The 15066-nt window shown below is 43.9% G+C and overlaps 2 protein-coding genes across 3 annotated transcripts; one reads left to right on the top strand and one right to left on the bottom strand.

Moving 5' to 3' along the window:
* The first annotated feature begins 5317 nt into the window (after positions 1 to 5317).
* On the top strand, positions 5318 to 10129 carry LOC103703788 (protein neprosin-like). Of its 2 annotated transcripts, XM_008786770.5 has the most exons (7): positions 5318 to 6039; positions 6118 to 6204; positions 6279 to 6497; positions 7283 to 7447; positions 8158 to 8211; positions 8471 to 8617; positions 9497 to 10129. In XM_008786770.5, exons 1-7 carry the CDS (start codon positions 5845 to 5847, stop codon positions 9872 to 9874), a joined length of 1245 nt encoding a protein of 414 aa, XP_008784992.1. In that variant the 5' UTR covers positions 5318 to 5844; the 3' UTR covers positions 9875 to 10129. The 2 variants fall into 2 exon arrangements, with proteins under 2 accessions (XP_008784992.1, XP_088558121.1); XM_088701995.2 differs by lacking the exon at positions 6118 to 6204 and having other exon boundaries at positions 5356 to 6039.
* A 997-nt stretch (positions 10130 to 11126) lies between these two features.
* LOC103703787 (S-adenosyl-L-methionine-dependent methyltransferase) lies at positions 11127 to 13743 on the bottom strand. The gene is made up of 2 exons (XM_088701994.2): positions 13358 to 13743; positions 11127 to 13205 (listed from the first exon to the last, which is right to left on the bottom strand). Exon 2 carries the CDS (start codon positions 12737 to 12739, stop codon positions 11321 to 11323), a length of 1419 nt encoding a protein of 472 aa, XP_088558120.2. The 5' UTR covers positions 12740 to 13205; positions 13358 to 13743; the 3' UTR covers positions 11127 to 11320.
* Positions 13744 to 15066: the final 1323 nt, after the last annotated feature.

Genomic DNA, 15066 nt, shown 5'->3' with positions numbered 1-15066 from the left:
CACTTTAAGATAACCAGGGGGTGGGGGTACCCAAGACACAATGGCAAACCTGGGCGCTAAAACAGCACTGCGGGTATCCCAGATGTCCCTAGTCATCCCAAGTGAAGACTCGCCAAAACAAGAAAGAACCTCCCCAGCCTGAAGCACGGCTCTCTCTGCCACCATCCTCGCCGAGATCCTCCTGCCCTCGAACAAACGAGCGTTCCGGTCCAACCAGATATGGTAGGCCAGGTATGCCCTAATAATGCCCTCCTCCACCAGCCTAGGGCTCCGAACCGAAGTCCGCAGTAACTGTATGAAATCCTGTGTCGACCCTACGGAGTGGGGAATAGGTGCTGGAGACGACCTCCATATCTCTCGAGCCCTAGGGCACTGCAAAAGCACATGCTGAATGGTCTCCTCAATATCCGGACACACCACACACTCCTGAGGAACCCTCATGCCCCGCCTGACTAGCACACTCCTGGTGGGAAGGCAGCCCCAAGCCACCTTCCAGATAAATAGCGCCACCCGAGGATGAATCCGCATCCTCCAAATCCAGCCTCCCTCCATCCGTCTAGAAGACTCTCTACTGAAAAGGGCGTATAGATCCCTCGCTCGCACCTGTGATCGGCCCGACGGCACCCAAACCAACCTGTCAGACTCCCCCTGAAAAGGCACCGGAAGACCCAAAATCATCGCAGCCAGCTGCGCCCGAAACACCTCTCGTACCAGCCCCTCCCTCCATCCGCCCACATCTGGATCCAACAAATCACTGACCCTCCGGCCCGCCAGACGCACCGAGTCCACCAAGGTCGGCATACGGCTGATCGGCACTGCAGTCACCCAACAATCCTCCAGGACATCCACGGAGCGACCGTCACCTATAGCCCATCTGATCTCCGGTAGAACCTCCCCAGCTCTGGCGCACATCTCCCGCCATACGAAGGAGTGGCGGCGACCAGCTCTCACACCAGCAGCCAAAGCCCCATACTTGGCCCTCATCAGAGAGGACCACATACTATCAGGCTCCAAGACATACCTAGCAGCATGACGAGCCACTAAAGCCTCCCTCCGTACCAACAGTGACTGCACCCCCAAACCTCCATATCTAGTGGGCTGGCACACCACCTCCCAAGCCAACAGATGAATACCGCCCCTGCCACCTTGCCTCCCCCAAATGAAATTCCTAACCAGCTGCTCGATGGACCGCAAAACTGACACTGGAATAAAAGCATGGGAAAGCAAATAAATGGGAATCGAAGAGAGTACCGACCGAGCCAAAGTGACCCTCCCCATCATGGATAATGAGTGCAACTGCCAACCCTCCATCCTCTGTCTGACTGTAGCCTCCAGGAAGGAGCAATCACTCCCACGCAAACGCCGGCCTGAGAGCGGGACCCCCAAGTATCTCATAACATCACCATGCTCACCCACCCCCAAAATCTCACTGATGGAGTGTCTCACCACCTGCCTGGTAGACGGGCTAAAGCAAACTACGGATTTCGAGAAGTTAACCCGTTGATCAGACATGGCACAATAATCCCGTAGAATCCTGCCCAAAGCCCTAGCATCCCGGCGTGTCGCACGAGCTAGCAGCAAACAATCATCCGCAAAAAGCAAGTGAGAGATCGATGGACCCTCCACCGCAGGCCTATAAGCCCCCAACTCCTGAGTAATCATAGACTGACGCAACACTCTGGATAGTGCATCCGCGCAGATAATAAATAATAAGGGAGATAAGGGACAACCCTGTCGTAGCCCTCCCACAGGCACAAAGTAGCGAGAAGGCGTACCGTTCACCAAAATGGCAAAGGATGGAAACCTAACGCAACCCATGATCCACCGAATCCACTCCTCAGGAAAACCAAACCCCTGCAATGACTGATGAACAAACTCCCATCGCATTCTGTCATAGGCCCGCTCCATATCAAGCTTGACTCCCATCAAGCATCTCCTCATCGGGGCTCTCTCCAAGTCAAACATGAACTCCTGAGCAATCATGATATTGTCGGATATGCTCCGACCTCCTATAAAAGCTCCCTGCTCCGGACTAATCAGCCTCGGTAGAATGCCCCGCATCCTAGTGGCGAGGATCTTCGCCGTAGCCTTGTACATAGTGGTGCACAGGCTAATCGGTCGAAAGTGCCCCGGCTCAGAAGCATCCCGCCGCTTCGGTATAAGGGTAATGAAAGTACGCTGCCAGTCCGCTGACATCACCGCTGTGGTAAAAAACTGCTCGGACCTGGCGCTCAGTTTCTTTCCTCAAGACAAATTTACAATGACAAAGTGCTGGCTAGAGAAGCTGCACCGTTGTCAGCAATGCTCTGAATACTAAGAATTAGGTGTCCTGTTATCTTACTCTGTCGGTCCTCACTTCTCAACTGACTCAATGCAGTTGAACAGGTACACGTACGGCAGCCACCGGATCAACTCATGCACTGCGAGGTCAATGGGGTTGAGCAATCTAAGTGGCCTCTTGTCGATCCCTCACATTTTGGTGGGTTTCAAATCATCGTTAGCCACTTACCTCAATGAAGATAAAATATCACATTACACCATCGCCAGTCGATCAGAATACGAGATTGGTGTCAAACTGTTGGGCTATCTTAATGTTTTTGACATCTTGCACAATTCCAAGTATTGGCAGCCACATTTTTTTTCCACTCATGTTTCACAGGATCGTTCTCCACTGTAGCTTTATGCTCGGATCAGTTACCTAAAGTGCTTTCCTTTCAATAAGGGGTCGACCAAATTATTTGAACGTCAGTTAAGTCGATGCTACCTGAATGTCTTCATTAATTTTCATCTGCAAGTGCTTAGCACGAGAAAAAATTTCCCTGCATGTGCCCACAGCTGTATCTTCAGCCTGCATAAATGACTCAGCCATTAGAAAATATAATAGCTCAAGATCTATAAAGGGAATCTTGTTTGCAATCTTAGTGCCCTCTAGCACCAATAATTGCACCCCTTAGATCTCCTCTGAAGCCCTGTGTATCTGCTAAAAGAAATATAAATAATCACATATATAGCTACTCCCTTGTAAATTAATGATCCATTACCAGCTCCACCCCACCTATATATTAACCTGGTTTAGCTCCATATTCTCGAATGCCCCTCTGACTTAGCACGTATAAAGTATAGACCCAGCGCTCGGAACTGTATCTTTGATTACATAGAAAAGGATGCCACTGAATAAAAAAATAAATGAGTTGATACCCACCCCGGTAGACATCCTTCCAAGTGGAGAATCCCTGCGGCATGCCTACGTATTCACGAATGCAGCCCATACACATACGTACGTACGTACGTACGCATGCCCTGGGATCGATGCATGTTTATTTTAAGCTCCTCTACGACTCGAGTATCGCCCGCTTAGAGATTGTCCCCTCCAATAAAGAAGATATTGAAGCCGTCCTCCTAGAGGTTTCTTAACAAACAATTTCGCTCGTATGCCATACATGTCATGCCCATGCTTCATCAAATTGATCTCTTTCTAATTAATTAATGTAGTGAAATTAATTATATCAAGTTCCTCACATGAGAGAATGGATCATGGTGCAATAACTGTTCGGTAAAGTCTGACATCCTGACAAAGAAGACTGGCAAGCCTAATTTTTCTGTGCTTCTATTCCGTATTTTTCTGTGTAATATGTTTAGAATCTATTCTCCATCCCAACTCTTGAATATATTGCTTCCACTGAGATACCTTGATCCTCCCCCCTTACGACAGAGGAGAGTGGTTCTTTGCGGGGCAATATTCTTTGTGCTCTGTTTTTTTTTTTTTTTTTTTGGGAATTCTGCTGACGCAGTGAGTGGGCTTTGTGGGAGAGGAACAAAATAAAGGGGAGGAGAGGAGATAAAAGTGGCAAGCATAATTGCCAGGTCCTACGAAAAGAACTTGAGAAAAAGGCCCCACATCGGTGGACCCAAAACATAGATACTTTAGGATTTTATTTATATTATTATATTAACTTGCCATTATGAGCTGGGCTTACGTGTGTAATCTAAATATCAGCTGATTCGGCATCATGTGTTGCACATATCAACAGAAGCACCGAGAGAGCCAAAACGAGTAGAAAGGAGCGACATGGTCTATTGGTGCTATATCCACCAACGAAGGCCGGAGAAAGTCTCTTGCTTTTATGCACGAAACAAGCACAACTTAAAAAAAGGTCAACTATTATCACAATATATATTAAATAAATAAATAAATTTGAAAGTTTTTAATTTTATTTTTGTGAGTCACATCTTTAACATAGATTTCAAACTCAGAATGAGAAATATTAAACTTCGTTAAGAGTACCCTTTTCAAAAGCTGATGTCTTGCTTCCAATTCCCGGATTTGAAATATTTAGTGTTAATTGTTAAGATCTATTACCATAATTGTTCCCATTCCCATTGCCATTCCTGTTCCGGGCTCTGAAGCTGTTCGTAAAGCGTACAGTTCTAAACGATACCCCACTGGAACATAATAGCAAGATAGTACGGTTAGACTACATAAAAGACTTGCTGAGTAGTTAAATAAAAAACCACTTAATTTTTATTAACTGTTTAAATTCGTTTATAGATTGAGTAGAATGGGATAAGGTTTGGTGGCTGTGATGGGACCAGTACTGTACCTTTGGCGCAAAAGAAGGATTATGTGACGGAAGTAATTAACAACTACACACCACTTCTACCTCCAAAGAGGTAGAAGAAATCCGTTGAATTTAGCGGACAAGGATATGAATCTTCCCGTTTTGCTCTATATGAATAAGATGGGAAGCATCACATTAATGCGTCATGAGCTAGAGACAAAGGAAGTGTACCCCGACCATAAATTCCGCTCGCTTGGAAAAAGAGCTAGAACAAAAAAGAATTAGCAGTAAAATTACCCACGTAACCAAGACAGAAGAAGAAGGATAAGGTGACGGAGATATCTGCATCAGTTGTACAAATTCTTAAACTAGAACATGCAAGGAGAGTTGTTTATGTCAAAAAGGATTAGAGAGACCGCACTCGATTTTATTTCTCGGAGACAACATGTGAACCAGCTTTGGTTTGTTAGTAAGAGCCACCAAACCACCTCAACTGAGAAAGAATATCTAGGAAACGGAGAAAGGGTGTAAAGAACTAGGGGGAACTCAGAAGGCCAGAATCAAGTCCAAGTTCCACTTCTGCGAGCGACCAAAGAAAGGGAACGGGGACATGCCCACAAAAAACGATATAAAAGAGATGAAAAATAAAAGCCAGAGATTGCTGTTTGCTGGCCCGTAAGACGTGCTGGAGGGCTGGAATCCCCCACCTTTCTCCACCTTACCAATAAAACTCATGATTCGGGAGGAAAAGAAGAAGAAGAAAATAGTAAAAACAACTGGTGCCTCTTTAAAACGCACCCGCCCCCTTTATTGCTGCCCCCCCATGGCCACATGGAGGGAACTCTAAAAAACCCCACCCAATTAGTCCTTTCATATTTTTTTTTAGCTCATGCCTGGAAGTTCTGCCTGTCAGAGCCCACTATCATGGTATTTGAAGATGACCTGGGAGAGAGAAAGATAGAGAGAGAGAGAGAGAGAGAGAGAGAGAGAGAGGGACCGGGAGATAAAATATAAAGGGAGGGAGAGATGGGTCTATAGTTATTGCGAGGTTTCTCAGCATTGGAAGTGGTGAGAGGAGAGCCGGAGTAGCTGGTGGTGGATTGAGTTCCATGAATAATTATTCTGTTTAGTGGGGGGGAAGGTTGCTTGCAAGTGGGAGTTGGTGTGCCTCTGGACAAAGCCAACGGAAGGGTCATATGAGCACACAAGAAGAAGACAACCACGCCGATGTCCGCAGATACGGAGAGCTCTAGAAGGAGGATTCCAGCTTCAAAATTCCCCCGGGATGGCTTCTAGCTGCTGCAAGCGTCCGCCAATCATTGCCACCTTTGTTGTGTTTCTACTCCTGGCAGCCACCAGTCCTGTCCTCTCGGCGTCGGCGGCAAACAGCACGCTTCGGCCCGGCGAGGAACTGCTGAAGTATAGGAGGATCAGAGCCCGTATAAGAAGGCTCAACAAGCCTTCGCTCAAGACAATAAAGGCATTCGCTCCTTCCCTTTATTCTCTTCTCTTCTTCCAGGGGAGGCTCATGATGACTTGAGCTTTTGCCGATGTGCAGAGTCCTGATGGCGATTTCATAGACTGTGTTCCATCTCACCTCCAACCAGCTTTTGATCATCCAAAATTGAAAGGGCAGAAGCCATTGGTAGCTGAGATTTTTCTCCGATGAGTCTTCGCAACCTGGGAATTTATGCTGATGAGGTGATCTTTTACTTGCAGGATCCACCTGAGAGACCCAAAGGCTACATTCAGACAGCTGCGGCTGCAGTGGATGACACCTTCCAGGCGTGGACGCTTACTCGTGAATCCTGCCCGGAAGGAACCGTACCGATAAGGAGGACAACGGAGGAAGATATACTGAGAGCTACCTCCATTCGGAGATTTGGAAGGAAGCCAGCGGGGAGAGTGCGGCGCGATTCCAGGAGCAGCGGCCATGAGGTCAGCCCAACTGAACTCACACATGGTTATGATCTTCTCAAGTTTAATCACTCAAAATTTCAAATTAAAAGGAACCCAAAAAAAAATCTTTAATTTAATTTTTTTTTCATTTTTCATCCACTTTCCACAGAAAGATATGCAGATAACTTCTATAATAACTTCCTTTCCCTCGGTAAATTTAGCCTCTTCTTCTATAAATACTTCTACTTTGCATTTTCTTTTTTGGTGGAGAACGGAAGTTCTGGTACCTGAAGGGCTAAAAAACACCATAGTTCTTTTCCCAAAGGAGAAAACAAAGTGAGAGCTTTGGTTTTTAGTCAAAACATGGATTTCATAACAAAGACCCGTTTGGAATAAGAGTTTTAAAACAGAGCCTGTCTCTCTCTCCCTCCCCTCATATTGCATGATGTATGATGGGACTAGATCCCTGTATTGCAACGAGATAACGGGTTAGGATTCATAGGTGAATGCCATAACCTGCACACCAGACCATGCTCTTTTGAAAAAAAAGACAAGGCCCTCATGTGCAACTACGGAAGCTTCAGAGATGGAACCAAAATGAGACCCTTGACTAAACTTGTTTAATCACTGCAGAGTTGTCGCATATGTAGCTTCTATTTGACCTAACTTAAGGAATTCGCAAGCACAAGGCTAACTGGTAATTGTTTTTTTATGATAGATTAGTTAGAATCTAGATGCCTAGATATGAGACCTTGGTGGACTTCCGGAAAGGCATTCATATCTTTAATGCTTGGCTGACATTTATAGATACATCATGGTTACAGCATGCGGTTGGGTATGCTACGGGAGAACAGTATTATGGTGCAAAAGCTAGTTTGAATGTGTGGGCACCGAGGGTAACAAGTCCATCCGAGTTCAGCTTGTCGCAAATCTGGGTCATCTCTGGATCGTTTGGCAATGATCTCAACACCATTGAAGCTGGATGGCAGGTGAACTCAAAAACTCTTTTGGATTGCTTTATATTTTATTAACTTTTACAAATTCTTTCTTTTTATTATTTTTTTTATGGGGTTATGCACTAGTATATGTCCAGGCTCCCATGCACAATGCACATGGATCCGGATCTTTTTGGAAAATCTGAACCAACAAAATCCAGGGTGCTATCCCTGCAATATCTTGCTGACCAAATCTATTGAAGAGTATAGCTGGTGCAGTAAACAAAATAGCTTTCCATTGCTTAAGCAAACTCCCGTTGCCTTTCTTTCTTTGTTTTTTTTTGGGCAAATGCAGTTATTTCTAAGTTTTCTGGGGAACAGATGACTTCTCGATAATATAAATTAATTAGCGTTCTCTGCATTGGGATGCTTTTATGAAAAAACTCAGGTTTCATTTCTTGTAATTTAAAGAATTTTTTTTAAAAAATAGGGTTTTTTCTTTAATTCTTTAATTTGGGGAATGTTGGACTGCTGGAAGAGAAGTTGAAGTGGAAGACCAGCAGCCGGTGGAGGATGACAGGGATGAATTTTCTTTTCCGGAAGGCGCTTAATTGGCTATTTTTCTATAATTATATTTTATTTTTTAGAAATTGCTAATTATAGTGAATTTTTGTGCATTTACTATATTATATTTTTCTGTTTTTGGTTGACTCGATCGAGTTCGGTGAATAATGGATGCCTTTTTTTTTCTCGACTATTTTCAGATCAGCCCAGAGCTGTACGGGGATAATAATCCCAGGTTCTTCACTTATTGGACGGTAAGTACATTACTGGACCTTAAACCACTTAGATTTAGTCACAATATACAACTTATTCTGTTTTGTTTTTTTCATTGTTCAATGAACCGAGAGAAGAAAGGAAAAAACAAACATGCATGAGAGAAAATTAAAAGTAAAAAAAGAAAATCATGCCAGCATATTGCATTCTTTTATATTATCTTTTTCAGTATCATTCAACTGAAGTAACTAGATATCAAATTTAATGCTAAATATATTATATATTTTTCCCTTAATGTAGACGGATGCATACCGAGAGACTGGATGCTACAACCTCTTGTGCTCCGGCTTTGTTCAAACAAATAATAAGATTGCTATTGGAGCAGCTATCTCACCAAAATCAAGTTATAATGGTGGGCAGTTTGATATCAGCCTGCTAGTGTGGAAGGTAAATCTAAACTAAACATATTATCATATTATGCACAGCTATGAAATTTATGACGGATATGCCAAGTAGGTGTACAATGGAGTCCATAAATACGTAGTGGAATTTAAAGAGTTTCTCCAACCTCTGACATCGGCTTAGTTTACCACCGCCATCAGCTTCGAGGGTTAACCAAAACCAGAGTGGCCGCACAAGGTTCGGTCGCGGCGGAATGCTTGCTTGGCTTTTATTAAGAAATAAAACGGTGCTTCCATTTCCCTGCCCCGGGACCCATACTACTTACCATTCGATGATGATATGGTCATCAGTCTTTCATACTGAAATAAATTGTACGAGTCCAACCCCTGCCAATATAGGGGGCCCGCCACGTAGTGGTGGTGGTGGTGGTACCGAAATCCAAGCATCCGGATTCCGGTGGGTGAATATGGTGGCCTTTCACCTTTGCCTACCCTACCGTCAGACCATCGTGGGATGACGCAGGCTCTCTTTTTCCTCCATCACAATTCAAAACCTCAGCTTAAAAATTTAATCAAAGAATTTAAAAAATTTTCGACAAACAACCAATGTAAAACTAAATATAGATCTGCACAGATTCTTACGTTTTCAACCATCGTCGTTTTATTGCTTCAACAAAACTTTACAGGGTGCCGAATTGTTGCAAATTTTTTACTCTCTATTTTTCAAATTTTATCCTCCTCAACGAGTTTGGACGTTTTCCTTATGGATTCTCTATATTTTCTTCCATACAATATTTATAATATCCTTCTTGTTTGTTTTTTTTTTATCTCCTTAACAACAACATATGGATGGAATGCTGATCTTCATGGGAGTAACAATCTGCTAGTGTACTAAAGTTGCAAGATATGTATGTGCAATAACTAGGATCCAAAGCATGGACATTGGTGGCTGGAGTTTGGACCGCGGATGCTGGTTGGCTACTGGCCTTCATTCTTGTTTAGCCACTTAGCAGGGCATGCGAGCATGGTGCAATTTGGTGGAGAGATTGTTAATACTCGGCCATCAGGAATCCACACATCAACGCAAATGGGCAGTGGGCATTTTGCCGGAGAAGGTTTCCGTAGGGCTGCCTACTTCCGGAATTTGCAAGTTGTTGATTGGGACAATAGTTTGATTCCTGTGCCCAACCTGCGAGTCTTGGCGGACCATCCAAATTGCTATGATATACGAGGAGGCATTAACAGGGTTTGGGGAAATTATTTTTACTATGGAGGTCCGGGAAGAAACCTAAGATGCCCTTAGAACATATGAGAGAGTTCCTTCTTTTTTTTTCCTAAATATTTTTTGAGGTGGGTTGTGAAGGTTATTTTTCAGTCATTCTTGGCTTTACAAAGAATCTCTTCTTTCTTGTTCATCATATTATACAACTTTTGGAGGACCATGTATATTGAGGGGAAAAAAAATACAGTGAGAAATATACTATGTTTGTGTATGTATCTCCGTTTCTTTATCCTTCCTTATATTATTAATAAATAAATATTCTACCATTTTTATTAAGGAAGCTTTTTTTAAACAATGCCTTGTCTTAGTGATGATGTGTATTCTAATATCCTAGCTAACGTTACTCAAAAACTCATTTCAGAGGAAATAATGCTGACACCTTTCAATTTCAATTTAAGAGAGCGAGAATCTTGCCATGCATCTAATATATGTACTATATAGCAAATCGAATAGCAGATAATTTTGCTGTATCTGCATTTCATTTCTACCTTTCCATGTAAATACCTCCCGAGAGAAACAGACTTCATAGTGAAAACAGCTCGATTAAAGGTTTAAAGGGGCTGTATTTGTTGACAAAGCAGCAGGGAGAAAAAGGAACAAGAAAAATCAAACCCTTCAAGGGAGTGGTGGCTGGTAAGAGTTATATCTATCTGACTCAATGAAACAAATATATCTCGCCTCCCTTAATCTCAAAAAAAAAAAAATGAAACCAATATATGTAATATAATAGAAAGGCATTGCATGGGCGACAAAGTAAAAACCAGCTTGCATTTTCTATCACTATCAGAATGTTACATCCTAAGGTTTGATACAGCTTTCACATGCAATTAAAGCCTGGAAATATTTGCTAATCCGTCGGTGGAAAGGAGTCAAAACCGATGGTCGATGCCTGTTCCTTTAATTGCAACCCACAGCCACTCCATTTTCCGCTAATAACTACAATATGGATATGTTTCATGCCCGCGCCCAGCTTGGCAAATAGAAAGAGTTTTCCATGGCTGAATGGTCTTTTGGGCTTGCGTGAAGTATAGAATGGTTTTTTGGGTACAGCAGAGAAGGCTCCTAAGCCTGATGTAACGTACACCACAAGCATCAGCAGATAATATACATCCGAGGGCCAGTGGCGCAGGACCATGGTTTTTTCAAAAATAAAAAATAAAAAAAATTAGAGAAGACTTTTAATTGGAGAAAATCAAACCCCAGAATGAAGCTTTCAAATCTATCAGTCCTCAATGCGTCAAGTCCTTGAATGAGTTACTGTACTCTTAAGAAATCCACCAATAAAATCTTGAAAAAGGCCCTAGACAAAATTAAGGAATTATTGAGAGATGCAACAAGAATACAATCTTCTGATTTATTTCTATATAGAAAACATACGATCAAATGGATGCGAGCTGCAAATTGCAGTTAACAAGTAGGTTGATATATGTGTCATGCAAGGGCTGCCATAGAAGTAGAGAGCGGAGCTCATAGAGACCTGGGGGGCTTTTCTAGCAAAGCAGAGAGATATACCTCCTCCTTGGACTTGAAGGAGACCACCCACTTATGCTTCCTGTATCTGAATTGCAGGAACATGTACATATACTCATCCAAATCCTTTCTGCTGCAGAAGAACTTGTCCACCCACAACAGGCCACCAGGCCTCAGCACCCGGTCCCAATCAAAGAGGATGAAATCCAGGAGCTGGAGGTCGACCCACCCATCAAGGAACACGCTCGTGTGGATCAAATCCATCGTGTTGTCGAAGAATGGCAGCCGCTGGCCGAGCGTGGCGTAGAGCGGGATCAATCCTCTGAGTGCAATCACCTCGCTGAATGGAGCACCCACGTTCAAAGCGGTCGAGACAATGGTCACATTCCACTCCCTCATCCTCGCAGCAAAGCTCCCCGTTCCGATGCTGGCGTCGAGCCCGATCCTGATCTCCCCGGGCTTCACCGCGAGCACATCGCCGATGAGGAAGTCTGCGAGCGAGGCATTCGTGACCCACTTGAGCTTCTCCTCCTCCAAGTCGAAGCAGCCGGTGCACCTGGAGAAGCCCCTCCTCGGGTTTTTTTTCGAGAGGCACTTGAAGTTCCGGCACCGGTACCTGCTCCACCGAACGTTGCGGTCGTCCGGCATGGTCCACAGGGACTCGTTGATCGGGAGCGGCCGCTGGTAGAGCTTCGAAGCTCGGGCCAAGCACCGCCTCCTAGGAAGGGGGTCGCAGCCCCCCAGCATCAGCTTCTGGGCCAAATGCCAATCGTCGTTGCAGTAGGACCCGATGTCGTAGTTCATGTACTCCTCCAGCTCCTTCCTCATGAGAACGCAAGCATGGCCGATCGTGCCGTAGGTCTTGTTCGTGCCGTATTTGCTGAGCTTTCCGTTCTTGTTGCCTTTGGCTGTGATGTACTTCCGGATCTCCTCCACCGTGAAGAAGTTTATTAGAGGGTCCTCCACTGGAGACCCGGGATTGAATCCAGCTGTGTCGGGTTTCGGAATTCGGATTAGCCCTAGGGCAATGCGGGCACTGTAGAGGGGCTGGATCACCTCCTCCTGAACGAACCGGCTGAATTCGGAGCGCGTCATGTTTCGGGCTGCAGCGCCGCCTTTCTTGTCCCTGTCCGTCTTCTGGATGGTGGCGTCGAGCTTGTCCTGAAGCTCCGACAGCTGGGAGACGACGTCTTCCACGCGGTCGGAGAGGGCTTTGAGGTCAAAGTCGGCATAGCCCTCCTTGATGGTATGGAACCTCTGGGAGGAATCCTCCTCGTTGGGGAAGAAGAAGCCAGCCAACTGGAAACGATGGAGGCCGGCGACGCTGATAAGGATGACAAACACGCCTAAAATGATCTGCATTACGGCCATGATCCTAGAAAATCTGCACCTGCGAATGCATAGCTGCGTCCCCATTCTCGACTCGACGTGGGTTAATTATAAGGGAATGGGGGAGCAACAACCCCTACCAAAATCCTATCTTCCCTAAGCTCGATCTTCTCCCCTCCTCCTCCTCCTCCTCCTCCTCCTTGGAACAGCAGAACGACAGACTCGTCGCATTAAAGCTAGGAATTTTAATAAAGCAGCTAAACGATGAGCTAAGACTGACTGAGGTTTACAGCTCCAGAACCTTGCAGAAATTCTCCTATATCTATCTATTCCTAGGACTAATTAAGCCTTCTGCAGATATTCGGATCTTCTTGACTCGAAATCAATCCAACGCGGGTGACTTTCTTTCTTAAAAATTCGCATCAAATTTCCTCGATGATAGCAATCCAATTGTTGGTTGCCGATACTCTAGACTTCCTGAAATCCAACTAATCCAGCGCCCACCCAAAACTTGGCCCTTAAATCAGCATTAAGGATCAAAATATAAAGACATCTAGCATGAAAAAAAAAAAATACCAAACTTTGAGAGAGAAAGCATGACCGAATACGAATATCTTTTTTTTTCCAAAAATCCAGATAATTAACAGCAAAAATGGAGAACTTAACCTCTAAATCCAGAACTAAGCAAAAATTTCTCAGATTTACCGAAGGAAATGGGAAGAGCGGAAGCTAGCGAACCGAGAACTGAAACGCCGATCGCCACGCAGACCTGGATTGATCCCTCTTCCTATCTCCCTAGTATATAAATTAAAAGACTCGAGATCGGCGTTGCAGTTGACCAAAATTAGGTTTCGATTGCCGTTCTCTGAAAACGGGGAGAAGAGTAATTATAATTTTAGAAGAGGAAACGGCGGGAGGACGGGAACGAGGTTTGGTCCCCGTCTGACTACTGCGAGAGAAACGCCGCTCTTCTCCTCATAACAGCAAACGCTACTTCGGAAAATCGTATCCTGCCACATGGCTTAAATTCGATGGAGTACACGGTAAACTGATGAGCCTCCAATATTTGATGCGAGAACTCAAAACGGCAGACCTCCCCTACCCGACGCAAATTTGAAAAGGCGCTAAGAACGAAGAAAGAGCGGACCTTGAAACAAGAAAAATAACGATATGACGCAAGTATTGCAGTGCGGGCAGGCACATGTGCACTAGCACTGGAAGTGGACAAAGACCGACCCGTCCGGCCGTCCCCGTTCTTGTGAGGATGGGCCTAACAAAGTTGGGCTACAGATCAAGTACGGGCTTCTAATAAAAGCTAGAACTCATTTTCGGAACGCATCCACGCAAGGTGGTGACTTACCTGGGCCGGGCCAAGACAGGCCTAATTAATGAATACCCGCGGAGTCCCGGACTGCCCGAATGTGTACAGTATCCTGCTTCAGCGACCCAGTTTAGTTTGCTAGAAAAATTTTCTAGCTGATATATTTTTTTAGAAAAGCTTATGTCTGTATACATGAAGTCTAAAAAAATAATTGCTGTATATTTAGTTGACAATGAAAAAATGACATATTTTGGAGTGGCTTATATTTGATTAAGCATATATTTTGCTGAAAAATTAATATATGTTATGCTCTTAATAAAGAAGATCTTACCCTATTCTCTATAAAAGTTTAAGAATACTTTTGGAAAAAAAAAAATCTAATGTCTACCCCATAGAAATCAGACTTTCCAGTGTCTTACATATTTTTTTGTTTTTTATGAAATGTGGAAATTATTTTTATACAAAAGCTACTTTTTCATCTCTTTTTTTTGAAAACTCCAATCAAATATGAGCTTCTTTTTTTTTTTTTTTGTCTACTATACTTTTTCCTATTCTCTTCCCGTGAACTAAAGAAGTCCTAAATTCTTTTCCTTTGTGGTGATCATTCTTGCACTACATCTTGTGGAGGGCTCCATGTTCTATTGATCCATTATTGTTCTTCTTGCATTAGGAAGGTCCAATGCAGCAAATTGGTTGAACTTATGGAAATAGCAAGAATGTTATAGTTTACCCATAGGAGACTGCTCTTTTGAAGGAAAAGGCCTTCCTGTTTCCGATGGGAAGAGTGACAAGTTGAACCAGAAATCAGAAAGGTGCTTGCAAATAAATGGCATGCTTGCGTGTGTGTGTGTGTGTGTGTGTGTGTGTGTGTGTGTGTGTGTGTTTTTCTTTTAGCAAAAGAAGGAATTAGGCTAAGCCTATGATGTTAATTGGCCGAGTTGTAGCTTCTAAATCAGAGCAGGCAACATAAATCCTCTTCTTTCATTCCATTCTTTTTAAGGCAACACTTTTTGAAACATTATGAAAACAAAAAAATTATATAGCATTAATATAACCAGGATTTGAGCACTAAGATTACTGCCAACCAATTGAA

This window comes from Phoenix dactylifera, chromosome 7 (genome assembly GCF_051530095.1).
Source record: "Phoenix dactylifera cultivar Ajwa chromosome 7, Ajwa_hap1_PhDact_Kaust_v1.1, whole genome shotgun sequence".
Lineage (NCBI taxonomy): Eukaryota > Viridiplantae > Streptophyta > Magnoliopsida > Arecales > Arecaceae > Phoenix > Phoenix dactylifera.
This window is presented reverse-complemented; position numbering and strand designations above follow the sequence as displayed.

Bases quoted from the DNA above. Each gene is read 5' to 3' on its own strand.
- LOC103703788 (XM_008786770.5), top strand. From the start codon at position 5,845: ATGGCTTCTAGCTGCTGCAAGCGTCCGCCAATCATTGCCACCTTTGTT. The intron at 6,205-6,278 runs GTAGCTGAGATT...TTTTACTTGCAG, and splicing joins TGAAAGGGCAGAAGCCATTG to GATCCACCTGAGAGACCCAA. The intron at 8,212-8,470 runs GTAAGTACATTA...CCCTTAATGTAG, and splicing joins GGTTCTTCACTTATTGGACG to ACGGATGCATACCGAGAGAC.
- LOC103703787 (XM_088701994.2), bottom strand. From the start codon at position 12,739: ATGGGGACGCAGCTATGCATTCGCAGGTGCAGATTTTCTAGGATCATG.